This window comes from Gobio gobio, assembly GCF_949357685.1.
Source record: "Gobio gobio genome assembly, chromosome: 18".
Lineage (NCBI taxonomy): Eukaryota > Metazoa > Chordata > Actinopteri > Cypriniformes > Gobionidae > Gobio > Gobio gobio.
The window spans coordinates 15,952,932-15,980,388 of NC_137111.1; the positions used below are offsets into that span (position 1 = coordinate 15,952,932).

At 36.7% G+C, this 27,457-nt stretch overlaps 2 protein-coding genes across 2 annotated transcripts in view; one reads left to right on the top strand and one right to left on the bottom strand.

Moving 5' to 3' along the window:
- thada (THADA armadillo repeat containing) overlaps window positions 1–16,315 on the bottom strand; it is a 157,560-nt gene extending 141,245 nt beyond the window's left edge. The window contains 14 exon segments of the mRNA XM_079842969.1: window positions 841–936; window positions 1,032–1,187; window positions 1,296–1,450; window positions 1,992–2,695; window positions 3,988–4,211; window positions 4,341–4,435; window positions 6,328–6,524; window positions 6,701–6,749; window positions 6,957–6,989; window positions 12,292–12,440; window positions 12,531–12,664; window positions 15,684–15,790; window positions 15,893–15,973; window positions 16,214–16,315. Of these exon segments, the coding sequence (XP_079699095.1) occupies window positions 841–936; window positions 1,032–1,187; window positions 1,296–1,450; window positions 1,992–2,695; window positions 3,988–4,211; window positions 4,341–4,435; window positions 6,328–6,524; window positions 6,701–6,749; window positions 6,957–6,989; window positions 12,292–12,440; window positions 12,531–12,664; window positions 15,684–15,790; window positions 15,893–15,965 (2,172 nt within the window). The 5' untranslated portion in view covers window positions 15,966–15,973; window positions 16,214–16,315.
- A 283-nt stretch (window positions 16,316–16,598) lies between these two features.
- Window positions 16,599–27,457, top strand: part of plekhh2 (pleckstrin homology domain containing, family H (with MyTH4 domain) member 2) — a 46,206-nt gene continuing 35,347 nt past the window's right edge. The window contains exons 1-2 of the mRNA XM_079842196.1: window positions 16,599–16,664; window positions 21,789–21,926. Coding sequence (XP_079698322.1) covers window positions 21,807–21,926 — 120 coding nt within the window. The 5' untranslated portion in view covers window positions 16,599–16,664; window positions 21,789–21,806. The remainder of the gene's footprint in view (window positions 16,665–21,788; window positions 21,927–27,457) is intronic.

Genomic DNA, 27,457 nt, shown 5'->3' on the forward strand with positions numbered 1-27,457 from the left:
GAGCCATTGAGATGAGAATTAGATGCAACAGCGTTGCTCAGTGAGTTTTGCATTGGAATGAATCATAACTGCATTTACAACAACTGTGTTATTTGATTACTTTGAAATGAAAATAACATTGGAAAAAACTAAATTAAACAACATTGGTACTTTATTTCAAGAATTTGATTATCTATATTTTAGAACAAAATGTATGCAGGGTTGAGGAGTGACTAGTTACATGTAATTAAATTTGGTTATAAAATAACAAAATTAATGTAATTGTATTTAGTTGTATAACTAAAGGCAAAATGAGTAAGTCATATAGTTACTAAGAAAGTCATATACACCTGATGGCTTGAAGGTGAGTAAATCATGGGGTAATTTTCATTTTAAAGTGAACAACTCTTTTAAGTAGTAGACTGGACTAGCTCCATAATTCTTCCTTGTCTCGCAATAATAATAAACATTGACTCCAATTATTAATAAGGTACATTTCCCTCAAATATGACTCATCTCAACTAACACAACTCCTGCTAATGGGAACAGCTAATTTTTTTTCTGTTATCTTAATGTTTATTGCTTCATGTGTGTCTCCTGAATTCAACACATCACTCAATGGTCATGTAATCAGAGGACTCTTATCTCTTTGTTTCGAATGTTTCTTGGCACTTCTTGCTGTTTAGATAAGCATTTCTAAAGTCACTTGTTTAGTTATATTTTCCAAGCTAATTTTAAGTTTAGTTATGCACCATCTAATCAGTTTCAAATGCAAAAATGCCTATTCAGTAAAATCATTTGCACAATGAAAGTACTGTCTGTGCAGTTTATCTTACAGCTCAGATTGTATCACAGTTTTACCTGGTACATGTTGAGGACTTCCTGTTCTTTGTCATTCTCATGCTGGTCCTGTCTCTTTTGCAGAAGCTGAGCACTGTCCTTCACCCTACACAAGAGCTGATAACACAACAACAAAAAAAGACATGAGCCAATCAGAACAAATTTACAGGGTCCTATGACCAATCAAAGCTTGAACTGACATCGGTTTCTACCTTCTTTAATAGACTGACAGTCTGCTGTCTGACTCCTGGTGACTGACTGTTCAGACTAAAAGGCAGGAAGTGGCGAATCAACTCCAATTCCTGTCTAGACAGTTTTTCCGTGCTGCGATGGCTCTCACATAGTAAACCCAGAGCATCCATTCGCACCTGAATTCACAAAAACAGCCACAATTTCCCATTAGTGTTCTAGTGCCACCAAAATGACACTCATTAATTATTTACAGTTCAGCAAAATAGAACTTGGTTCAGGTTTACCTGATCATGTTTGTGCACCAGAGCCTGTCGCATTAGTGGGAGGGGCACCAGGCCACCCCACAATTGCTCCTCAACAGACTTGAGAACACCCTGACACCGGGCAGCACGCAGACACGTCATTAGAGCTCCCAACGCACCTCTGCTACCAGTCGCCCCTGAGGAACAAACATTCTTAACACTTATATTATATATTTAAGAAAAAAACATTAAGTTCTATACAATATGCCTTTCTATAATTCAATATTTCCATTTTCTAATCATCATTCTCTATCAATCATCATCAAATTTCTAATCAATTTTGTATACACATATAGGCAGCAAGGTGAAAATCACAATGAATATTACAGTACTTTTTATTTGAATATGCTGATTTGGCACTCATGAATTATTTCTTATTATTATTTATCAATGTTGAAAACATTTGTGATGCTTAATATTTATCAATATTGAAAACATTTGTGATGCTTAATATTTTTGATCCTAGATGAATTGAAATGGAACAAAAGCATTTATTTATTTTTATTTGAAAAACTGAAATCTTTTGTAAAAAAAAATAATAACTATTCGTTATATATATAGAATAATATATAACTAATCTTAGAGCCCAAACTTGCGGTAGTATACCCAAAGTGTGCATATAAAATAAATATATACACATATTTGAATATATTACATTGCAGATTAAAAGTCCCTTACCCTCATTGCAAGACGGCATCTCTTGCAGGGCCTGTACCATGTGGCTAAGGCTGGAGGGGTTGCAGCGTAGCAGTTTGGGCAGGAAGTAGTCTAGTATATAAGTGGTTTGATCCAATCGGGCTGTACACAGTACCTGCAGCAGAGGTGTCACCCAAACCTCATGCCATCCATCTATCCAGGCATGCCCATCCCTAAATTGGGCACATAACTGGGCCTTATGACTGATGAATAATTTCTCCAGAAGGTCGCTGGCGTATGGTGCCAGCGTCTGATCCCCCATCAGACCCAGCAGCCTGGATGGCAGTCCACCATCAAGCTTGAGTAGATACTCCGCACCCAAGTGCTCCACCAGACAGGCCAGCGTGCCGTACTTTCCTTTCATATGCCACTCCAGTGCTAGAAGGTCCCGGGTGAGCTGTGCGATGTAAGGGTCGCTAGTGGGATCGGACTTGTGCTCACTGCAATGCTGGTGGAGCTTGAGAAGGTTCTGGAACAGGGTGCGCATCTGGTGGCGGACCCCATCCAGCGGGTGCTCCCAGTGGGCGTAGATGTGGTGGTGAAGGCGTGCAATCAGAGGAGAGCCTCCGACCAGAGACGAGCGAAGGAGAGGGGGACACGTGTCAACCTTGGCGCAGTCAACCGCTGCTCCACTCCAAAGAGTCATAACCCGAGCCACTACCATCACTGTACTGGACTCCTTCACTCTGAGAGAGAATCATGTTAAGAGAGCAGATTAAATGGATTAAATTATTAAATGCATCTTTAACAACTTAAAGTCCACATGAAATCAAACTTGACCCTATTTACTTTGTTAGTACGTCTTAGGGTGAACAATTCATCTGTGCAAGTTAATACACAGAATTTTTTTTTGCGCCATTGTAATCTTTAACTCTTTCCCTGCCAAAACACAGAATTTTGCGTTATTTGTAAGAAAACACCAAACAGAATTTTCTGTGTTTCCACTGTTAATAGCACCCTATTATGCATCAAAACAGATGAACAAGCGATCATATGTAAATAGATGCATATGTAAAATAACGTGATCATCAACATTAAACAGCATATAAATCAAAACTATCTAATGTTACTGAATGAAATGTCAACCCAAAACGAGCTACAGGACTGTGCAAGCATTAGGGGTGTTGATAGACTTGACTCCATCTGTGTTTTGATCATCGTTCTGAATCATATCTGAATGTAGTCTTTGACAAAATGTGATTTTCTCAGCTTTTTGTTCAAAATGTTGCTTTTTTTATGAAACTTACCCATATTCAAGTGTTGATAAAAAAGGAATGCATGAAGCTAGAATAAAATGTTTTTTTGTTTTTTGTTTTTTAAATCAGAGGGTCTATTATTTCTTTTAATATATTGCATGTTCAGATATTCATACAACAAAATATTCTATGGACCATTATATTTTTGTGAAAATTATCAAAAACCCTGGCGGTGGCTTGCAACTTTTTTTTTTAAAGCTGGCGGGGAAAAAGTTCATCAAAATCTGAAAAACTACTTCCGGTCAGGAATGGCGCTCCTTTTCAGATGACGTCAGTGTGACGGCTTGGGTTGAAAACGCTTAACCATTCCCCTCGAACCGTTAATCTGCTATGAGCGAGAGATGGAGAGGAGGTGCGCTAAAGTAAAACCCTGCCCTCTATTCAATGTTTCACTTGGATATACGTCACAGCACTGAAGTAAAATCAGTTGCTACTTCCAGTTGACAGAGACTTTTATTTATATATTTATTCATTTATTTATTTATGTATTTATTTCTCAGTGCAAATGAATGATGAATATACACTACCATTCAAAAGTTTGAGGTCAGTTTTTTTTATTTTTTTTTTTATTTTTTTTTGTTTAATACTTTTATTGAGCAAGGATGAATTAAATTGATCAAAAGTGACAAAATCCCTGGTTCAGATAAACCACTGACTAGTCAATCGTTAAAATATGTATTTTACCATATCCTTGTGTGAATGCATTTGGTATCCTTTAATACCTTGTATCTAGAGACAGGAGCACTTCAGGTATGAGCAGCAGCAGTTTCTCTGCCTGTGGACAGAGAGTCTTTCCTCTCCAGCTGAGCATAGCCAGAGCTCCATGACTAAGATACAGAGCCACAGCTGCAGGCCTAGTTCTCTCATACAGACCTGCACAGCTCTGCCTCAAACACTGGGGGGCAGTGCTGCCTGCATCCACTGAACACTGCAGGAGACCTGCAACCTAGAGACACATTTTACATAGCTTTACCACAGCCAGGAATGGGTTAAAATGCAGCTCAAGCTGAGATCGTGATAATACAGAATACAATGCTGGACTCTTGCTGCTGGGATGAAGGAAACGCTCACTTACTATAACAGGTGCATCATCTCCATTCCCCATAATAGATCTAATGAACAAAACAGCAGCCATCCCAGCAGTGCTCTGGACCGTCTGAACAAACTCCTCTGGATGGGGAAAAGGCAAGAACTTAATATAATACACAAAATATACAAAAATAATTACAATATACAAAAGAAAATTGTAAATACACTATATTGCCAAAAGTATTGGGACACTTCCATTCACTTCCATGACCACAGGTGTATAAAATCAACCACCTAGGCATGCAGACTGCTTCTACAAACATTTGTGAACGAATGGGTCGTCCTCAGGAGCTCAGTGAATTCAAGCATGGTACTGTGCCACCTGTGCAATAAGTCTTTTTGTGAAATTTCCTCACTACTAAATATTAGTGATAGGGAGACCGAGGCTTCGTGAAACAGTTGAAGCAAATGTGCCGTATTGTGTCGAAGCTTCAAAACAATCCCAGGCCAAACATGCATAAAAGCACCTTTTACAAATCTATTGCAAATGTTTTATTGAAAGTAAAATCTTTCAAATGCAATTAACTAATCATCTAATAAAATTCAATATTAAGTGTCTATATGTTCGTTTATCATTTGTCAGGGTTTGTTCCATGGATGGCTCAGCTAAACATGCCAATAAGAGACTATTAACTACTATTATTCCTTTGAAGTATATTAATGTCTAATTAAAACGTCTACAAATGTATAAAACTGATCAAAGATCAGGTAAAACCCACAGACACGTGTTCAATGGTTCTCAGTGACTGCTCATGTTTCATGGTTTCACAGAGATCATCGCCCCCTAGCGGTGAACCATTGACATTTCAAAGTGTTTCAAAACAGTGATGACGAAACGAAGCCTCATTTAGTGAAATCATGTGACTTTGGCAGTTTGATACACACTCCGAACCAATTGATTCGAAACAGAGGATTCGAAACTTCATGAAGCAGTGTTTTGAAATTGCCATCACTACTAAATATTCCATGGTCAAATGTTAGTGGTATTAAAACAAAGTGAAAGCAATTGGGAACAACAGCAACTCAGCCACCAAGTAGTATGCCATGTAAAATCAGAGCGGGGTCACGCATGCTGAAGCACACAGTGCGCAGAAGTCGCCGAATTTCTGCAGAGTCAATGGCTACAGACCTACAAACTTTGTGTGGCCTTCAGATTAGCTCAAGAAAAGTGCGTAGAGAGTTTCATGGAATCAGTTTCCATGGCCGAGCAGCTGCATCCAAGCCTGACATCAAGTGCAGTGCAAAGTGTCGGATGCAGTGGTGTAAAGCACGCATCCACTGGACTGGAGATGTGGAGATGTGTTCTCTGGAGTGACAAATCACGCTTCTCTGTCTAGCAATCCGATGGATGAGTTTGGTGGTTGCCAGGAGAATGATATTTGCCTGACTACATTGTGACAAGTTTTAAGTTTGGTGTGGGGTTGTTTTTCAGGGGTTGGGCTTGACCCCTTAGTTACAGTGAAAGGAACTATTAATGCTTCAGCATACCAAGACATTTTGGAAAATTTCATGCTCCCAACTTTGTGGGAACAGTTTGGAATGGTCCCTTCCTGTTCCAACATGACTGAACCAACCAGTGAACAAAGCAAGGTCCATAAAAACATGGATTAGCAAGTTTGGTGTGGAGGAACTTGACTGGACTGACAGAGTCCTGACCTCAACCCGATAGAACACCTTTGGGATGAATTAGAGCAGTCCAACATCAGTGCCCGACCTCACAAATGCGCTTTAGAAGAATGGTCAAAAATTCCCATAAAACACACTTCTAAACCTTGCGTTAAGCCTTCCCAGAAGAGTTGAAGCTGTTATAGCTGCAAAGGGTGGGCCAACTGCATACTAAACCCTACGAATTAAGAATGGGATGTCATTAAAGTTGGTGCATGTAAAGACAGGCATCCCAAAACTTTTGGCAACATAGTGCACATAAAAAAACCTCAATTTGCATATGAAGAATACAGTGGAATTCACAATACCATCAGTCAAGATACATGTATAGCAGTTCAGTAGTCCACTGAGAACTTGATGCAGATCAGATTGGTCACTTGAAGCTGAAAGCATTGCAGTACTAATGGGTTCTTGAGATCTCTGAACCACCAGCATTGAGGCCTTCACCACTGCCAGACAAGACTGCATCAGCTGAGCCTGGGCTACATGACGACCGACCAGACCCCTGAAGAGCATATCAAATGTAAATACACAACAATAAACCATGTTACAGACAATCAAGGATTCTGGATAATAAAGATCAAGATGTCAACATTTGCATCTATGCATACAACACATTATTATTATTATTATTATTATTATTATTATTATTATTATACAGTACAAAAGTGAACAGTTTACCTGTTCTGCTCCACATAATAATGCAAAGCCCTTTGGAAGAACTGGAGGACTATGAGGGGGAAAAAAACAGCTGGATTTGCAAAACAGAGCTGAGAAAGCCAAAGGTATGCCATTAAATTATTAAGTAAGTGTGTAAGTGTGACGTGTAGCCAAGTATGGTGTCCCATACTCTGAATTTGTGCTCTGCCTTTCACCCATCCAAGTACACACACACAGCAGAGCATAAAGTTAATAAATGATTAGATTGTATACTAACCTTCTGTTAGCAAACGGTGAACACATTTCTCACCTGTAAAAAAGAAGAACTCTTTAAAATGATATTACACACATTTACAATACTGATGAAAACTTTGGGGCCTCTAAGATTTTTTTAAATGTTTTTGAAGTCTCTTATGCTCACAGAGGCTGCATTTATTTGATCAACTATAACTAAACTATTAAATTGTTACAAAAATACATTCCAATTTAAAATAACTGCTTTCTATTTTAATATACTTTATAAAATGACATTTATTCATTTGACAATTACAAAAGCAGAATTTTCAGCATCATTACTCCAGTCTTCACTGTCACATGACCCTTCAAAATCATTCTATTATGCTGATTTGGTGCTCAAGAAAAAATCGTATTATCATCAATTTTGAAACAGCGGTGTTGCTTAATATCTTTGTGTAAAAAAAAAGAAAAAAGTTTACAATAACAGCATTTATTTGATATTGAAATCTTATGTAAAATGATTAATGCATTTAGTGCATCCTTGCTAAATATTAATTTCTTTACAAAGTAAAATAGAATCTTGCAGACCTCAAACTTTTGAAGTAGTGTATCCACCTTATTTGAAAAACGTTAGAGCGTGCAGCCATTTGTAAACTGAATGTGTCTAGCTTCCAATAATTTTTAACTGTACAAAACAGCTTGTTATGCTGCTTGAGCTTGCAAAATTGTATTTTTTAACATGTTATTTTAAAAGGTACACTATGGAACTTTTGGGCCTCTAGCGGTTAAAAAACAAAACTGCATGCATTTTGCGGAAGAACGTTGTTTTGGTTGTGTGATTATCCTAATGTTCATAAAATATTCACTACTAGGCTTAAGAGATATTAACAGTTTAGGTGGAAAAGACCTCAAGCTGACTAGCTGAAGACATTACTGGATCTAGACCCACAATAATGCTTTACAATTAACTCTGTTAGAGAGCAACAAATGCCATTTTATCTGTTCAATAAAATACCTTACCTCACACTCATCGCTTTTTAAACATTTCAAATTCCTCAGTTCTCACCATCTCCGAAAAGCCAAGTCAATGTTGATTCTTGTTTTATAACGAGCTCTGTCGTGTTTTCTTTTTTTCGCCAGCAGACTCTCCTCTGTTCAGCTCTTTTTTGTAAAACAGGTGACTCTACAGAGGTTTAAGATTTAGCTTGATCCATGTCAAACTTTCTTATTCGTTGTGACAACTAACTTATGCCACTCCCACACCATACACGGGTCAAAGTAACCGGAGCAACTTTTCTCCATTTACGGATATACCAAGACACATACGGGAGAGTGGTGTATGTATGCAATTTCCCACGAAAACCATCGCAGCAGGTCTAAAATAGAAGTGCTTATAATAGGCTTACCATATTGAATCAGGGTAAGACAAAAACATGTTTTGGAAGGACTGGATTGATGATGTATTGACTAATTATTTACATTTTTGTGTACATTTAATGTATTGTTGTAATTACAAACACTGGTTTGTAGAACAAATAAATTATATAAATTTACAGCAATTTAGATATTTTTCTAGTTATTTATCTATTATTCTCAGCCTCAGATGTCACACCTTCGGACGACTGATGCATATGGCACACTTAAATGGAAACACATCAGGATTTTCGAAGTCATCATCTGGTTGAATTCTACAGGATGTCCGGGAGACATGCGTGACGCGTTTTTTTTATTGTCCGCCTGCAAACAAATGCTGAGACGCCAAACTCAGAAAGCCATCATGTTTAAAACTGTGACAATGAGCGCTTATCAGGATCAACTAAAATATGTGAAGAAGTTCGCGGCTCCATTGTTGCAGTAAACTCGCACAACGTTCTTGAGTGATTAATTTATTACAACCCCAAATCAGAAAAAGTTGGGACAGTATGGAAAACGCAAATAAAATAAAAAAAGTGATTTCTAAATTTACTTCGACTTGTATTTCATTGCAGACAATATGAACACAAAATATTTCATGTTTTGTCTGGTCAACTTCATGTCATTTGTAAATATGCATCCTTTCCTGTCATTCAGACCTGCAACACATTTCCAAAAAAAGTTGGGACAGGAGCAATTTAGGGCTAGTAATGAGGTAAAATGGTTAAATAATGATGTGATTTGAAACAGGTGATGTCAACAGGTGATTGTAATTATGATTTGGTACCAAAAGCAGCATCCAAGAAAGGTCTAATCCTTTAGGAGCAAAGATGGGCCGACGATCGCCAGTTTGCCAACAAATACGTGAGAAAATTATTGAAATGTTTAAAAACAATGTTCCTTTCAGAAAGATAGGAAGAGATTTGGATATTTCACATTCAACAGTGCATAACATAATTAAAAGATTCAAGGAATCTGGAGGAATTTCAGTGCGTAAAGGACAAGGGCGCAAGCCTAAGCTGAACAACCGTGATCTCCGATCCCTCAGGCGGCACTGCAAGAATCGTCATTCATTTATAAGCGATATCACCACATGGGCTCAGGGGCCTGTACCATGATGGTAGTTTAACAAACTCAGGGTTACAGGATTAGTTTTGAGTTGACAAAACCAAACCAATCTATCCAGGCTTTGTTGGTCCCATGATGCTGATCATCAACTTTCTCTGTCAACTCAGGCTTTGATCCTGAGTTTAGGAGTTTAGCTGTGACATCAGTAGTGAACAGCCAATCACACGCTGTGGATCAGTAAAACTGAGATTCACTTCTCACGAGAGAAGCAGTGTAATTAACTTCACTCTTCTGCAGAATATACATGATTGAAAAATATTAAGAATTGAAACAAATTTACACAGAAGAAAAGAGCTGTCGAGGACAACTTTAAGAAAAATCTTATACATCAATGCAAGTAAAAGTTATGAAGTTAGTTTAGTTGATATATAGAGAGAATTGAACATTTATGCTCACATGTAATTTTTTATAGATTTAGTTATTGAATTTAAAGCTTATTTGTATGACCTTTATATAGGCTATTTATTTTAATATTAACAAAATGCATATTAATGATTGATTTACAAAAATTATACATGTGTAATTGATTAAGGGTATAATAATTACATAAATTATTTTTAAATAATTCAAAATTATTATTATTATAAATAAGCATTGTTAAAAGCCAGAGGGTTAAGTCTTTAATAGCCATTTGCTATGTAGTGACCTTTAATTTGGAGAAGAAAAAGGGGAGTGACTTTATTGCATCAGATATGTGTCACTTTGCTCACAGCTGATTGGTCCAATTTCAGTTTGATATCTCTTATCCAGAACATAACCTGCCCTGGAGCAGGTTAGCTGTGGAGGGTAAGTTACTATGGAGATGAACACAGCTAAAAGCCAAACCACTTTAATGGTACCTTAAACCCAGGATTGGCACAAACTAAGCTTAAACATATCTGGCTAGCCAGCTAAACCGGCTTCATGGTATAGGCCCCAGGACTACTTTGGCAAACCTTTGTCAAGTACCACAATATGTAGTTATATCCAAAAATGCCAGTTAAAACTATACTGTGGTTTGTAGAACAAATAAATTATATAAATTTACAGCAATTTAGTTATTTTTCTTGTTATTTATCTATTATTCTCAGCCTCAGATGTCACACCTTCGGACCACTGATGCATATGGCACACTTAACTGGAAACACATCAGGATTTATAGAGAATGTGTGGCGCATTTTGAAGCGCAAAATGCGACAACGAAGACCCCGTACTGTTGCCCACCTTAAGACTTGTTTGCAGGAAGAATGGGACAAAATTACACCTGAAACACTTCATCACTTGGTGTCTTCAGTCCCTAAACGTCTTTTAAGTGTTGTGAAAAGGAATGGCAACATTAAAAAGTGGTAAATACTTTACTGTCCCAACTTTTTTTGAAATGTGTTGCAAGTCTGAATGACAGGAAAGGATTTTTACAAATGACGAAGTTGACCAGACAAAACATGAAATATTTTGTGTTCATATTGTCTGCAATGAAATACAAGTCAAAGTAAATTTAGAAATCACTTTTTTTTTTTTTTTTTTTTTTTCATACTGTCCCAACTTTTTCTGATTTGGGGTTGTAGATGCACGCTGGTCTGTTATTGTAGAGACATTAGGTGTGTTCAACATTGGCTCGATGTAACCGATAGGCGAAAGTTGTCGCGTGCTGGCGGGGAGGAACTAAAAACGTGAAACTTTCTGCTTCCCATAGTGACGCTCGCGCTGTTTTTGCATACTTTATCACAGCTGAAGTAAAAAAAAAAAATCTATATTTGTCAAATACACAGATGTTTCAGAGATGTTTTCATTCAATATTTTATGCACTGCTTAATACAGCATCTGTTTGTGCAAGAATAAAGTTCAAAATAAGCCTATACTATCAACAATGCGTTTTTTATCAGTTTTATTTTGATAAACATGACACAATATAACATTGCAACTACATGAAAGTTATAAAAACTATTTAAAAAGTTATACTATTTTAATGTAAAAAAAGCAGATTTGTGAGCATTAGTGGAACTGAATGTTTTAGAATAAACAAGAAACGCACATGATCGCTGTCATGCGGTGAATCTGGCCAATCATGGAACAGTTGTGTCGTCATCATAGCTTGTGCAGCCGCTCTGGAGAAGCTGCACAGAATGAACCAGTCGGCTCTCGATTCGCTCTCGCGGCACTTTGATGGCATACGTCACAGAAGTCAAGTCAAGTCAACTTTATTTATATAGCGCTTTTAACAATGTAGATTGTTTCAAAGCAGCTTTACAGTGTTAAACAGGAAAATAATGCAGCATAATTTTATTCAGCTGTATAGCCATTCTGGAGAAAATGCTGATGTCATCAGTTAATTTCAATTATCATACAGTGACAGTGTGGGCTTTAGATCAATAATTAGATCAGTAATTTAGTTTATATGGTTGATTTAGTTTATTAATTAGATTTATTTCGATGTTTAGTTGAAAAATTTAGTGTCCCAACTGAGCACGCCAAGCCAGAGGCAACATGGTGCGGTCTTGAGTCTGACAAAATTTCGAACCGGCATGCACTGCTTAAATTCAGCCACTGATCGGTCTTGTGCAGCGCTGCATGAAGTCGAACAAGCCTATTGACGCGGAACAAAACAAACTGTTATTAATTGTGTTACATGTCAGTCAAACATACTCGTGGCTGATTCTTGGCCAATGAAAGCTGCGACAGAGTCCAGATCTTCTGCCGTCAGTCTGAAGCTACGAGAGACTATTTACCTATAGCAGCTAATGAATCAGAAGTCTCACACACTCACAGAAAATAACTTACTTCCGCATTGCAAAATAAGGTGGATATCTTCTATTGTTTATGATACAATCTAATAAAATTACATCACTTAGACATACCAATATTAAAGCCATCCAGACAGGAAGTGATGCTATCTGTTAGGTGTGAAAAGTGATCTGTGTTCGTAGAGGACAGAGAGGTAGACAGGCACTCAGACAGACATCTAACTGTATTCTCCTGCAGCCAATCTGGGCCACTACCTAGTGCACTGGTGGAAAAGAAAAAAAAGATGCCAATGTGTTAAATAAATGAATAGCCCAGAAATCATTAAAAAGGGTTGTTGATGGGTACTTTTAACCTTGCAACGGCTCTCTTAAGTGGGTTCTTCACTGGCAGTTTGGTATACAGGAACGCTAGCGTGCTCAGGCAGGCGTGCAGTAAAGGACCTGTAGAGGACTCACCCTCTCTCAACTGCTCCAACATGAAGCCAGCCTGCAGTCAACATGCAAAACAATTAATTAAAAGCTGTTAAGCGATTACATTCAGTGAAGACCTATAGCCTCCCAAGATCCAGGAAAACAAGCCTTTAGAATTTTGTATTTTTTCATGTCATTAAATTGTTAAGAGCATAAGAATTTTTTTGAAAAATCATATTTTATTCATATTTTATGCTATGTCCACCTCAGTTGTTTAAAAAATAAAATGACATGTATAGGCAAAAACAATGGGATTTTTTTTCCCAACTCACCAAACAATTTTCAGGTTTCAGGATTCAGGAATTAGTTTTTTTTTTAACCAAACTTTGTTTAAAAGATGATTCTCAACTATGTTATGAAATATATAATGGAATGAATTGATATACCATTTTCATTATGCAAAATGTGGGTAAAATGTCCATTCATGGGTTGTCCCATTCAATGCAATGTATCTATACACTGTATCATGTATTAATGGGAGTAATAGTTAGCAACATTTTCATAATAATTTCATATATTTTATAGGAACATTGATATGTAATTTCTTTCCCTATTCACTTGCTGTGTCTCCTAAAATGCCTGAGCTTTTTTTGTATTTATCAAGCTTCTCACAGTGCCATTTTAGTCTTAGTGCTGAAAAATCATGAAATGTACTCCTCCTTTCAAACTTAAGTATAAAAGCAAGTTATCAAATTTCTTAAAGCTAAGAATCACTCTTACTCACACAGTTATTTAAGACAGTTCGAGAGGTCTCAAGTGGTTAGATGGCACTGAGGAGATAGTCAATCAAACTGTATTGTTTAGACAGAGCAGGCATCATCTTTGTCAGCGCTGGTTATTGTTGGGCTGAACTTGCCTTTTAAAAAAAGTTTCCGCTGTTCGACTAATTCAGCAAGCAGTAGCGCTTCTTCCTACCACCAATTCGGTTTTCTTTTGGAATCCATGGTGGCTGATTATATCATAAAATTTAGGCTATACATAGGCAGGTCAGTTAACAGCACCCCGGTTTAAAATGTGTAATTAAGACATGGTGGAAAACATGTTTATCTTTCATTTCCAATGTGTATATCATAATGGATTCTCTTGAATATGCTTTATTGTCAAATGTGTGTTGAATGTAAACTCCTCTTAGGAATTATACCATTCAATGTGAATTTATCTGAGAATATTCTTAAATAAGAAAATCTATTCAGTGATTGGTCCATGCCTATGTTGCCTATCCCGTTTGTGGCACAGCAAAGTGCTGTGAATCATCTTTAAGACTGACATTTATTTATTTATGTATTAATTTAGTCCTACACTTCACTTAAATTACAACTGAGATGCTTGATAACTAACTTTTAAGTGCAGCTTTAAGCCAATAATTGTTTTACTCTTAAGTCAATTCTTAGCAGTGTTCTTGTGAGTAATTCGCAGAGGCTTGATAAATATGGGCCCTGAAAAATGCTTTAAGTTTTTTGTAACATAAAGTCCTATTTTGATTAGAAACCCCTTAACATTTTCCTGAGATGTTGATTTATAACAAACTATTTGAAAATTAGTCAGATTTAAATATAATTACAAAACATTATCATTTTCCATAAGAGTGCTAAATGTGATCATTCAGTAATTTTTAAAGGGGTGATGAATTTTGAAATCAACTTTCCCTTGAGCTTTTGATGCATAAGAGGTCATGGTAATATAAGAATATCCTGTAAGTTTCAGAGCTGAAAACGTTCTTATTAGTCAAAGAAAAGCTTTTATAGACACCAGGCCCAGAAAACAATCTTGTGCTTCCTTACGTCATTGCGCGACGAAACACCACCTCTACAGAATAATAAGCATGTGTAATTCAGTAGCCACGCCCACAGACTCATGGAGCTGGTCGGATTGTGCTAGCCAGCAGCAATAAACATGCCGAGGATATCACGATATTGCGCTATTCCTGGTTGTGGAAGAACACAGTCGCTGCATAAGCTTCCTTCGGATCCTAATATTAGGAATATGTAGTTGAACTTTATTTTTAATGAAGTTCCAGCTCACGTGGGGAAGACGGTGTACGTGTGTTCGCTTAATTTCACCGCGGAATCGTTTGAAAACAAGACACAGGTAGAGACTGGATTTGCAGACATATTGAGATTGAAACACAATGCTGTTCCATCTATATTGGAACCGACAGGAATGGTGCAGCACACTTATGTGAGTAAAACATGTTTTTTTTTTTATACGTGATAGTATTGCATTGTTACAGATCGTTTGATATGTGTACGATTGTGTATTGATTATGTGTAGGCCTACGTGTCTATCCAGTCACACAAGAGAGACTTGTAGCGTTATGTGTGTGTCCGCGCGAGTGAGTGAGTGAGTGTCCGCACGAGTGAGTGAGTGTGTGTGTGTGTGTGTGTGTGTCCGCGAGAGTGAGTGTGTGTGTGTGTGTGTGTCCGCGCGAGTGAGTGTGAGTGTGTGTGTGTGTCCGCGCGAGTGAGTGTGAGTGTGTGTGTGTGTGTGTGTGTGTGTGTGTGTGTGTGTGTGTGTGTGAGAGAGTGTGAGTGTGTGTGCGCGCGTGCGTGTGTGTGTGTGTGTGATTTAGTGTTTGTTTGATATTTTGCCAGTTCTCTGAGCATTTCCCCCAGACGATTCCTGGGACAGACGGTAGCTGAAGCTCATTAAATATGCAAATATTATCCAATCCTAGCCGTGGGCATTTACTTCCAAGTCTTCAGTTCGGCACGCCCATCAAATCCGAGTGTTTCTCAGAGAGCCTCAAAACCAAGACAGAACATAGCCTATTACTTATTCATAATGATGTTTTTGAATGTAAAAACCACACAAACGTCATAAGTTGACTTCAGACAACAGTTTAAAAAACAAAAATAAGCCAGGTCATGACACCTTTAAACACCAAGGACAAGTTGTTGTCCTGTAGAAACCTCAAAACAAATAGCATCTCTGAAAAGCCCTGAATGTGCTCCTTACAGAACATTCAAACTTGTGACATGTACGGTGTCAGAGAAATGCACTACTAAAATTTCACCCAGGAGGATAGAATGACCGACCTTAGAGATGAGTTGGATCTGCTCCACTGGGTCAGATGAGGATAAACTGTCCTTCAGCACCTGAGCAAGCTCTATAGATCTACTATCCCCCTCGACAGATAAGGAATCTGGGAGAAAACATGAGATATAAAGAAATATTACAGGACACTATATGCATTGATTGCTTGCAACCATAACATAACAACAAAAGGTTGATTTCTGTCACTCACCTGTCAGGCTCTTCAGCTTGACATCATCCAAAGCTACAGCCTCCACTTTAGGTGTTTTTTTCTTCACAACCATAACTAGATCTAGGACATAAAACAACTGCAGATGAGTATCATAAATGTATCGTAAAATTACTTAAAAGGCGAATACAACAACTGCAGAAGATCAACTTCAAACTACAGCGCTTAGTATGTGCAAGTGCTAACTTACTCACTTTATTGTTTCCTGCAGACATTTATATTAAACCGACGTACTCCCACACCGTGCACCCCATTTTACTGTACATTCAAAGCCCTTTGAGGCATAAATATATATTGTCATACCTTTGTAAAGCAGGTACCGGTGAAAAAGTTCAATGCTGCATGTAGAAATCAGTAATTCCACAGGAACATAACATACACGTGTGACGCGTCAATTCCGGAGTCGTGATGAAAGACCGCTCAATCAAACATATGATTGGTCCAGACTCAATACTTCTGATATGTGATTGGTCCTCGGGGAAGTCAATCATTCATGACATCACCGTTCTCCAAAAAAAACCGTCCTAACCACACCTACAATGGTTTGATTGTACGTGCTCGTGAAAATACGCCCCTGATCCCGCCACTTTCACAGGACGATGCTGGAGTGAAAACTTTCAGCTAGAAAACTCTCGCTCTTTATATCATATTTAGGTCATAACTAAGTATAATAACAACTGGGACAACACGGAATAATATTTTTATTATGTTGTGAAACCAGTGCCATCTACAGCACTGTAACACTGAGTGTCGGGTAAGGATAATATCTTTAACTATTAACTAAAATGTATTAGTTTGATTTTGTTTCATTGTTAAAGGGGATGCGAGTGAATAAATAGACATTCTTAAATAGAAAGTTTCTGTTGTTTGAAATACGCTATTTGTTGATTTTATTTGAATGATGTAGTTAATATTAATTAATTTTGTTCTGTTAATTTTCATGAAAACTATAGTTACTCTAACTGTATTGCATCATCATTCTTTCAACTGCAGATACTTATATAGATCACTTTGTACACATAAGATTTTAGTTTAACATTTGTATGATATATATATATATATATATATATATATATATATATATATATATATATATATATATATATATATATATATATATATATATATATATATATATATATATATATATATATATATATATATATATATATATACTAGAAATATTCCACATAGTGTCTGAATATGAGGTCAGCTGCCCAATCGCCTGTGATATTTCAGGCCTATAAGATGTAACTTCTAATTACAGTTATGTGGAATCATTGTAAACACACACACACAACCACACACACACACACACACACACACATATATATATATATATATACATACATACATGCGTACATACATACATACATACATACATACATACATACATACATATACATATATATATATATATATATATATATATATATATATATATATATATATATATATATATATATATATATATATAAATATAAATATATATGTATATATATATATGTATATATATATATATATATATATATGTATATATATATATATATATATATATATATATATATATATATATAAATATATATATATATAGTATATATATATATATATATATATATATATATATATATATATATATATATATATATATATATATACACTAGAAATATTCCACATAGTATCTGAATATGAGGTCAGCTGCCCAATCACCTGTGATATTTCAGGCCTATAAAGATATAACTTCTAATTACAGTTATGTGGAATCATTGTAAATTTCTGTATTTTGTGAAACTGTAGAGAATTGAAGATAAACTGTAGAAAACATTTTAATAGAGCCAGGTGTTAACTGTTCTTCTATTCCTGAGATATAAATTCCTACAAAAAATCTCAGATCCTTGTATACATTTCTAGATATACATTTAATCTACTTTGGCTCACTTTCCCCAAATGTTTCTCTCATGGAGGTTGTTCCACGGTAACATGTTGTTTTTATTCACATTGGTTGAGATTAAAACCTTCAGTCTTATTTACCACAACGCTTAATTGAGCTCAACACATGTTTGCACTCTCTTTGTGCTCATGCCAATGCTGTCATGAGAGCTTATTATAACTAAAGAAGTTGTAGTGTTCCGATTTACATCAGTTAACACATGTTTTTCATAATTAAAAACGTTTACGATGGAAAAATGTGATGGTGCATCAGTGCTGGCTGGTATGGTTTGTTTTTATAGTGGTGGTCAGTTTGTTCAGGGCTTTGCCTGGCCCTTAAATGCTTCTCATATACTCTTTATTTCCAACTAATTGAAGTTAATCTTTGTTTAATCATACGTCCATATGAAAATTCCAGTTAATATTGGAATTGGGTCATATTCTAGTTGTGCATGCACCATGTAAATGCGTTGATTGAAGTAAACTGATTATTTCTAGTTTCTTAAATCCTTAAAGGATTAGTTCACTTTAAAATGATAATTACCCCATGATTTACTCACCCTCAAGCCATCCTAGTTGTAAATTACTTTCTTCTTTATGATGAACACAATCTTGAGTTATATTAATAAATATCCTGATGCTTCCAAGCTTTATAAAGGCAGTGACGTGGACTATTGAGTTTGAAGCTCAAAAAAAGTGCATCCATCCCTCATAAACGTACTCCACACGGCTCCGGGGTTAATAAAGGCCTATTGAAGCAAAGTTTTGTAAGAAAAATATCCATGTTTAAAACTTAATAAAGTAAAATTATGCTTCCGCAAGACCGCCTTCGAATATCGATACTTTTTTAGGTATAATTTCGAAGTTAGAAATTCCAGTATCGTGACAACACTACTTAGCGCTGCATTTGATACTATCGACCACAACATTCCTTTGAATAAACTCGAAAATTATGTTGGCATTAGTAGAATTGCATTGGCATGGTTTAAATCATACTTATCTGACCGTTATCAGTTTGTAGCAGTAAATGAAGAGATGTCACACCGATCACAAGTTCAGTATGGAGTACCGCAAGGCTCAGTACTTGGACCATTGCTTTTCACCCTGTACATACTACCACTGGGAGATATCATTAGGAAGCATGGCCTTAGTTTTCATTGTTATGCTGATGATACTCAGCTCTATATTTCTTCACGCCCTGACGAAACTTACCAATTCACAAGATTAACGGAATGCATAGCTGATATAAAAATTGGATGACTAGTAATTTCCTGCAACTTAATTCAGAAGAAAATGAATTTTTAATTATTGGACAAAAAAACTCCACAAGTACTAACCTAGAATACTGTCTAACACTTGATGGCTGCTCTGTCAAGTCCTCGTCGTCAGTGAGGAACCTGGGTGTGCTCTTTGATACCAATCTTTCATTTGAAAGCCACGTTTCTAGCATCTGTAAAACTGCATTCTACCATCTTAAAAATATATCTAAATTTCGGCATATGCATTCAATGCAAAATGCTGAACAGTTAGTTCGCATTCATGACCTCAAGCACTAAATGGTTTAGCTCCCCAGTACTTGAGCGAGCTCTTAACACATTATACTCCATCACGTCTATTGCTGTCTCAAAATTCTGGCCAGTTGATAGTACCTAGAATATCAAAATCAACTGCAGGCGGTCGATCCTTTTCCTATTTAGCACCTAAACTCTGGAGCACTCTTCCTAACATTGTTCGTGAAGCAGACACACTCTCTCAGTTTAAATCTAGACTAAAAACACATCTCCTTACTATGGCATACACATAAAAAATTTTTTTTTTTTTTTTTTATGAAACGATTGTTAGGCTGCATTAGCTAGGCCAGCTGGAACCGGGAACACTTCCCATAACACCTGATGTACTCGTTACATCATAAAAAGAATGGCATCTACGCTAATGTTAGTCTCTCTGTTTATGCAGATCAGATGGTGGACCTGTGCCCAGATCAATGCATCCCTGAAGTGTCTGCATAGACCATGTCAATTAGACTCCCCCTGAAATTGCCTCATTGGCACAGCATCCTCAATAAACCCTTCACCGGCGTGATGACTCCGATCTTTCGAATATTCCTTTTTAATAATTGGTTAATCGGCACGTCATCCTCAATAAAATTGTATTTTAACCACTGTATTTTCTAAGAGGCGAGCATTATTCAAATGACACTGTACGCAATCGATTAGTCCTTCAACCAATCAGACCACAAGAGGCGTGATCAACAGGCAATGACCCATCGCTTCTCTATCCGTCATCGTGTTACACCCACCAATAGCGCACCAGGTGGATAAAGGGATAGTTCACCCAAAAATGAAAATTCTGTCATAATTTACTCACCATCAAGTTGTAAGTTTCTTTTTACCAAACCTGTAAGTTTCTTTGTTCTGCTGAACACATAAGAAGATATTTAGAAGAATGTTTGTAACAAAGCAGATAGAGCAACCATTGACTACCATAGTATCTCTATCTGCTTGGTTACAAACATTCTTCTCTCTATCTTCTTTTGTGTTAAGCAGAACAAAGAAACTCATACAGGTTTGGAACAACTTGAGGGTGAGTAAATGATGACAGAATTTTCATTTTTGGGTGAACTATCCCTATTAGCCAGTCTGTGATTGGTTCCCGCAAAAGTGTAACAGAAGCAGTAGAAATGAATGTACAGGTTTCCAGACATTTGCAGGGCGAAATCAAATCGCCGGCAGATCAGGCTGGGTTTACCCAGTCTAACCTGATGGAGTTTTGGTTCCTTTCAACACTGTTGCCTTTGGCTTGGCTTGCTCAGTTGGGGACACTACATTTTCAACTAAATATCCAAATAAATGTAATTACTAAACTAAATTAAATACATCTACTTAATTACTGATCTGCCCACATTGTCACTGTATGATAATTTAAATGAGTTAGATGACATCACCGTTTTCTCCAGAGCGGCTGTATAGCCGAATCAAATTCTGTTGCATTATTTTCCTGTTTAACACTGTGAAGCTGTTTTGAAACAATCCGCATTGTAAAAAGCGCTATATAAATAAAGTTGACTTTACTTCGTCTGACGTCATACGTCGCTGCAGTTACGGAAGCTAGATATTTTACTTTATAAACTTTTAAATATGGATATTTTTCTTAAAAAACCCCATCGATTCGCTTCAGAAGGCCTTTATTATCTCCCCGGAGCCGTGTGGAGTACATTTATTATGGATGCACTTTTGTGAGCTTAAATGGACCCCGTCACTGCCATTATAAAGCTCGGTCACATGCCGTCTGGTTTTGTTTGGCCATTAAGTTTCCTAAAGTCCATGTCATTAGACACATTTTGGTACTTCATTTCCACAGACCAGATCAAACTTTCTGTTTCTGTGAACTGATTCGTAACTCAGATTCATTCACATTATCACACAATGTAATTTTTTTCCCTCTTGACATTTTTCATGTACTAAAATGTTTCAGTAAAAATGCGTGTAGATAATTATGTGGAAACATGCCTAATGTAAACATTTTGAATCTAACTGATCACAACATCATGGATCAAGTTTAAATCATTTTTTAAATTTGTTTCGATTTTGCAAATGGAATCACCATTGATATCGCAACTTTGTTTCAACATCTAAACATGAGCGAATGAACGTTATTGATGTAGTATTTTGTTTTTACATTCAGCATTAAGCATTGTTTCAGTGTTTTTTCAATGTTATTTCAACCACATTTAAATGTTGAAATGTGGCTAGTTGGTCAAAATGATGGTTACTCTGTGCTCCTTTATAGAAAATGCATAAATATTTGTTTTGCTTTACATCACCCAGCCCTTCACCTGATTTATATTTGGACCTATGTTCATTAGCTTCTGTTTTTGAGTGGTTTTCTTCTACTGCTTGTTCTGTTTGTCCGTCTGCTTCAGTCTCATGCTGTGTATGTGATGTTGCAGGGCCTGAGGGGTGACGGTATGGCAGAGGTCGATGAATGCACTGGCGGGGAGTGGAAAGAGAAGTACATGGCCCTCGAGGCCTTGCTTTTCAAGTTCCGTGGGCAGATGAGCATGATCCGAGAGCTCACGGCAGAAAAGGTCAGTCAAACGCACTACATCTCGGTCCCTGCTGTTTACTGCTGTTATTGGTGCTCACAGATCTTTAAAAATCATTACATCAGACTGCATGCTGAGCAAGTAAAACCTGGTCCTACTCCTAGCCATCATTTATTAAAGTAATAACAGACCAGGCATTAGATTTGTCTGTAACTGTCACCGCCCCACTAATTCCTGTCTGTATTAAAGGAACAAGCTGACTTTTTAGGACTTTAGCTTATTCACCGTATCCCCCAGAGTTAGAGAAGTCCATACACACCATTCTCATCTCCGCGCGTGCCATAACTCTGTCTGACGCACCCACCATTAGCCTAGCTTAGCACAAAGACTGGAGGTAAATGCTCAGTAAGTGACAAAATAACGGCAATTTTTTTCTATTTACATGTTGTGATGTGTATAGTTACATCGTGTACTAAGACAGACGGAAAATTAAAAGTTGCGATTTTCTAGACCTATATGGATAGGACCTATACTTTTGAAAAATGTGGTGTTATTTTGTTACTTATTGAGCAGTAGGCTAGGTGGAGCCGTTTACCTCCAGTCTTTGTGCTAAGCTAGGCAAGTGGTGGGTGCGTCAGACAGAGTTATGGCACGCACGGAGATGAGAATGGTATGTATGGACTTATCTAACTCTGGGGGAAACGATGAATAAGCTAAAGTCCTAAAAAGTTGGCATGTTCCTTTAATATAGGAGAGATACTCAATAGAGTATTGAAGTATTTGCTCATTTCCATGTTTGGTTTTCATTTCCATAAAAGAGTGTGTGTGCGTATTCGTGCATATTTCTTTGGCCTATCTCAAGGGAGAGCAGATTAGAGGTTAATATAAACAGGCGCCTGACCACAAGGCTCCAGACTGCTGCATTCTGGGATAGCAGAATCGTCTTAGAATTACAGACTTGAGATGTATTCGGGTGCTTTAAATGTCTTGCCCTTGGGGAGAGGTCAATCTTTTACTAAATATATAAAAATATATTTATATTGGATTTTTTTTTTTTTTTCAACCACATTTCAACGTTGAAGGTCAGTCACATGCCATATAGTTTTGTTTGTTTATTTGTTTGTTTGTTTGTTTTGTTTTTTCACTTTTAAAAGTTTTGGCTCCCAAAGTTTTCTGTTTCTTTTCTGACTGCATTCCAATAGTTTTAGCTGCACCATCTTTTAGTAATGGCTTTTGAAACCAGCATCACAAAACAATCTAAACAAGTTAAAACAAATAAGTGTTATGGACTACTTTCCCATGGAGAAAGTTGATAATTGATGTAAGATTACAATGTAGCTTTTTTTGTGTGTTGGGCTGCAGGATGACTAAAAAGTACCTAAATTGATAAATTATAATTCATATATTAACCAAACTGTTATCTAAATTACACAATCATTCTAAAAGAAAAAAAAGATTTATTTTTTTCTTCTCAATAGCTTGTTCCTATTGAAGAACATCAGTTCTTGAAGTTTCTAGAATCATGAAAATGATCACAAAATGAATCATCAAATATTGTGTTGGACAACAGTCAAAGTCAAAAAGGTCGAGAACTGCTGCTTTAAAGTTTATCTGCTGGACAAAAAGCATTTTAGACCCCTCTAGACCCCACATCTTGTGAATAAGTTTTTAAGTATGTTCTATATATGGTATAATGTGTGTACTAGAATGAATTTAATCCAGATGTTCTATTCGTCATGTTCTCATTGTCATGTGACGTGTCAGTTGCGTCACTTCACTGCCTTTCACAAATCCTCTCCCATGGCCTCATGGGATAGTAAAGTGTTCATTGAATGAGTAATAGATCATCCAGAGACTTTTTGCCTACTGTGATTTCGACATATTCTTTTCATATAATACTTTCCCCCCTCTATATAGTAGGGAATTATGCAATTTTAAATGCAGCCTCAGTCACAGTAAATGTGGCCCCTGACCCCATGATGCTGATTCAATTGTAAGGATTTCATCGTATAAGAATCTCACTGTAATGGTTTGTCCATCCTTCATCAATAGGCATGTTTTTGTTATCAGCTGGGTAGCGTCTGGGCCCACTTAAATGTGCCATCTATTATTCCTCCCTTGCATAGCATGTGTGTATGCATTCCCTTACTGCAGTAATTAAACACTGCCATTAAATGTTTACATATGGGCCTCTTTTTTAACGTGTCCTCCAACTGCAGGTCCTGGATCAGCTGGGCGGTAATATACAAATAGCTGAGAAGATCAGTTTGGTCTGAGGATATGTCAGAGATTAATCCTGTAGAAATAGACAAAGGACGAGGATAAAGGGGATAAAGAAAGTGAGGAAAGTATGGAAGTAGGAAAGGGCAGAATAATCAACTAGTCACCCAACAACCAATTAATTAATAGGTCAACTTGTTTAATTAGATTTTTTAAAACTATTTTAGGCAGTGTTGATTTACATGGGGTGAATTAAGAGATGCAACTTTTGAGAGCATTTTAGCATGCTGCCATTGTTCTAGTTTAGTCTCACACTATGTTTCCATCCAACAATTTTTATGCGGATTTTGGGATGTTGAATAAAAACATCTGGATGGAAACCGCAAGATAAATTCTACAAATGTGCATAAAAAACTTGTGACTTAAAAGGCATGCAAATAAACTAGGAACACATTAACCGCATAAATCCAATGATGTGCAAAAAAAACTCACATGCCTCAAAAGTGGATGTGATTGTGTAACTAGACTAACCAGTGGACCAATCGCATTGCACAGTATCTCAAATGTTGGTTTGATCATTTTGAAATGCTTGAGCCAAAATCTATCATCAGAATGATTTGGATTAATTAAAAATTTTATTAATTTGGATTAACTCCCTCCCAGAAGCGTCTCAGTCAGATGATTGCATTCCCCAACACCAGGCATCCGAATGCAAGACATATATATGTGTGTATATATATATATATATATATATATATATATATATATATATATATATATATATATATATATATATATATATATACCACCAAATGTATCAATATCTGTGTAAAATGGCACAGCTTTTTAAATATCTGAACGTACACGCTTAACATCAGTCAGCATTAGACTATGTTATGATATTACGATAATCAAGCACTATATAATGATAGAACTTTAGTAATTAGAACTAAAACTGTTGGAAAGCATGTATTAATCCATATTTATCATTTAACTGAACTTTGGACTGGTGGTGGTGCTTAAGATATTGTTGGTGTTTCTGTAAAACAATTGATAATAGTAATTATATTATATTATTAAAAGATAATAATAATACTACTAATTCTACTACTAATAACAATATACAACACACTCAAGGATTGATGAGCTGCTGGGTTCTTGAATAATAATCACGTTGACTGATTTGCTGAAATAAAAAAACTAACATGATGTAGCGCGTCGATTTTGCTCTCTCTCTCGCGCGAGCACGTGTGTGTGTGTGTGTGTGTGTGTGTGTGTGTGTGTGTGTGTGTGTGTGTGTGTGTGTGTGTGTGTGTGTGTGTGTGTGTGTGTGTGAGAAACACGCTCAGCAAAGCGACGGAGTTCTTCACACTAGAGTTCACGGTACGTCAGATGAGCTGATTTGAAATTGTGTAGATCGCTTGACAAGCGAAACTCTCAAGCGCTCATTCAGATTGTTCAGCGAGTAAAAATATATTTATGCTAAACTTATTCTTACTGAGCCGAATGATGATTCGGATCGCGTGTCAAACCGCCAAACTGCTGAAATTTGGCGATTCAAACCGCTAAATCGACTCAGTGATTCATAACGCTTCGAAGCTTCATGATGCTTTGTTTTGAAATCGTCATCACTATGTAAGTCGTTATTTAGGGTTTTTTTTCGCACAAAAACTATTGTCGCCGATTCATAAAGTTATTTTAGAACCACTGTAGTGAGATGGACTTTGTAACGACGTCTTTAGTACCTTTTAAGGGTCTTGAGAGTGAATGGTGCCATTGAGCCAATGGAGGACTTTCAGAGCCATCAGATTTCAACTAAAATATCTTAATTTCTGTTCCGAAGATGAACGGAGGTCTGACGGGTGTCGAACGACATGAGGGTAAGTAATTAATGACAGAATTTTCCTTTTTGGGTGAACTAACCCTTTAAGGTGCGTCAGGTTTATGTGTATAGCGCATTTCATACACGCCAGAGATTTTTTGTTTCACTTTCTCTCGCAGCGCATAATCAAAAAAGGCCTAAAGTTCTTGACCCTGCGGAAGATACCCACATGGAAAGAACCTATATATAAACATATATGTTTTAATATAGGTTTTGATATAGGTTTTTAATATATGTGACATATATGAAATTGGCCGTTTTCCTATATTATATGTACATACAGTATATGCACATATATGTACATATATGTGTACATATATACGTGCATACATATACCTATATAGGTACATATATGCACATATATATGTGTGCATATATGCACATATATGTTCACCAATATGTGCACCTATATGTTCACCTATATGTGCACCTATGTTCATCTAGAAACTGCATTAAGACCATACAGAAAACTTTGCATTGTATTTGGTCGATGTAACGGTGAATGTGTGGATGTGTATGAGCTGTAATGTGAATCTGGAAGTGACTTGAAATTGGAAAAACGGCCAGATTGACAAAATAAAAAAACCACAAACCATTTTGTTATACATTTCCTTCTTTTCCAATATCTTCATACAAGAAATAATTGACCTTGTAAATGTTTCAGGAAAACGTGTAGACATAGCTTTCCATCTCCTCTCACCTAATTGCTATAGTTAAATTCCATAACATGCCAATTACATGGGATACCAATTTCACGTGTTCGCACATACATAAGTTCTTGCATAATTTTTTTTTTAGTTAGTTCTTAGTTATTGCATTGATAATAGATAATATGAGCTAGGCATCATGTATGACAGTTGCCAAAAGTGAGATATGAGCTACAAAATGATCAGATCCTGCCATGAGCTATATAGGAGACATATCTTGTATGTATAGGGCTTATATGTGGATATAAAGAAGCAATACAGGAGACCTATATGGCCTGTATATGCACATATATGCACCTCAATTTTGCCTATATGTGGCATATATACGCATATATGCGGCATATATACGCATTGATTGCGGCATATACAGCCACTGCTTGAAGAATTCATCTTCCAGAATCTGGCAGTACGTTTTGGGAGTTCATTTTTAGTCCATCTCTGCAAAACGGACTTCAGGATGGACTAAAATGAACTCCCAAAACGTACTGCCAGATTCTGGAAGATGAATTCTTCAAACAGTGGTACTAGAGGATGTGGTGCTGGTCCTTCAAGATTCATTCTCAACCTATAAAGCCTATAAAAAAGCAGGCTTCATGTATTTTACAACACTTCAGCTTATGATTCTTATTTAGTGGGGGTCATTTTTTAGGATTCTTTACCTAACTGAAGTCTCTGAGATCCTGACACCTTGCACTTCTGGAGACTCCAGGTAGGTTGCAGCTTTGGAAAATGGTGGCGCTGGAGACTAAAGGGTTCCTGATGGT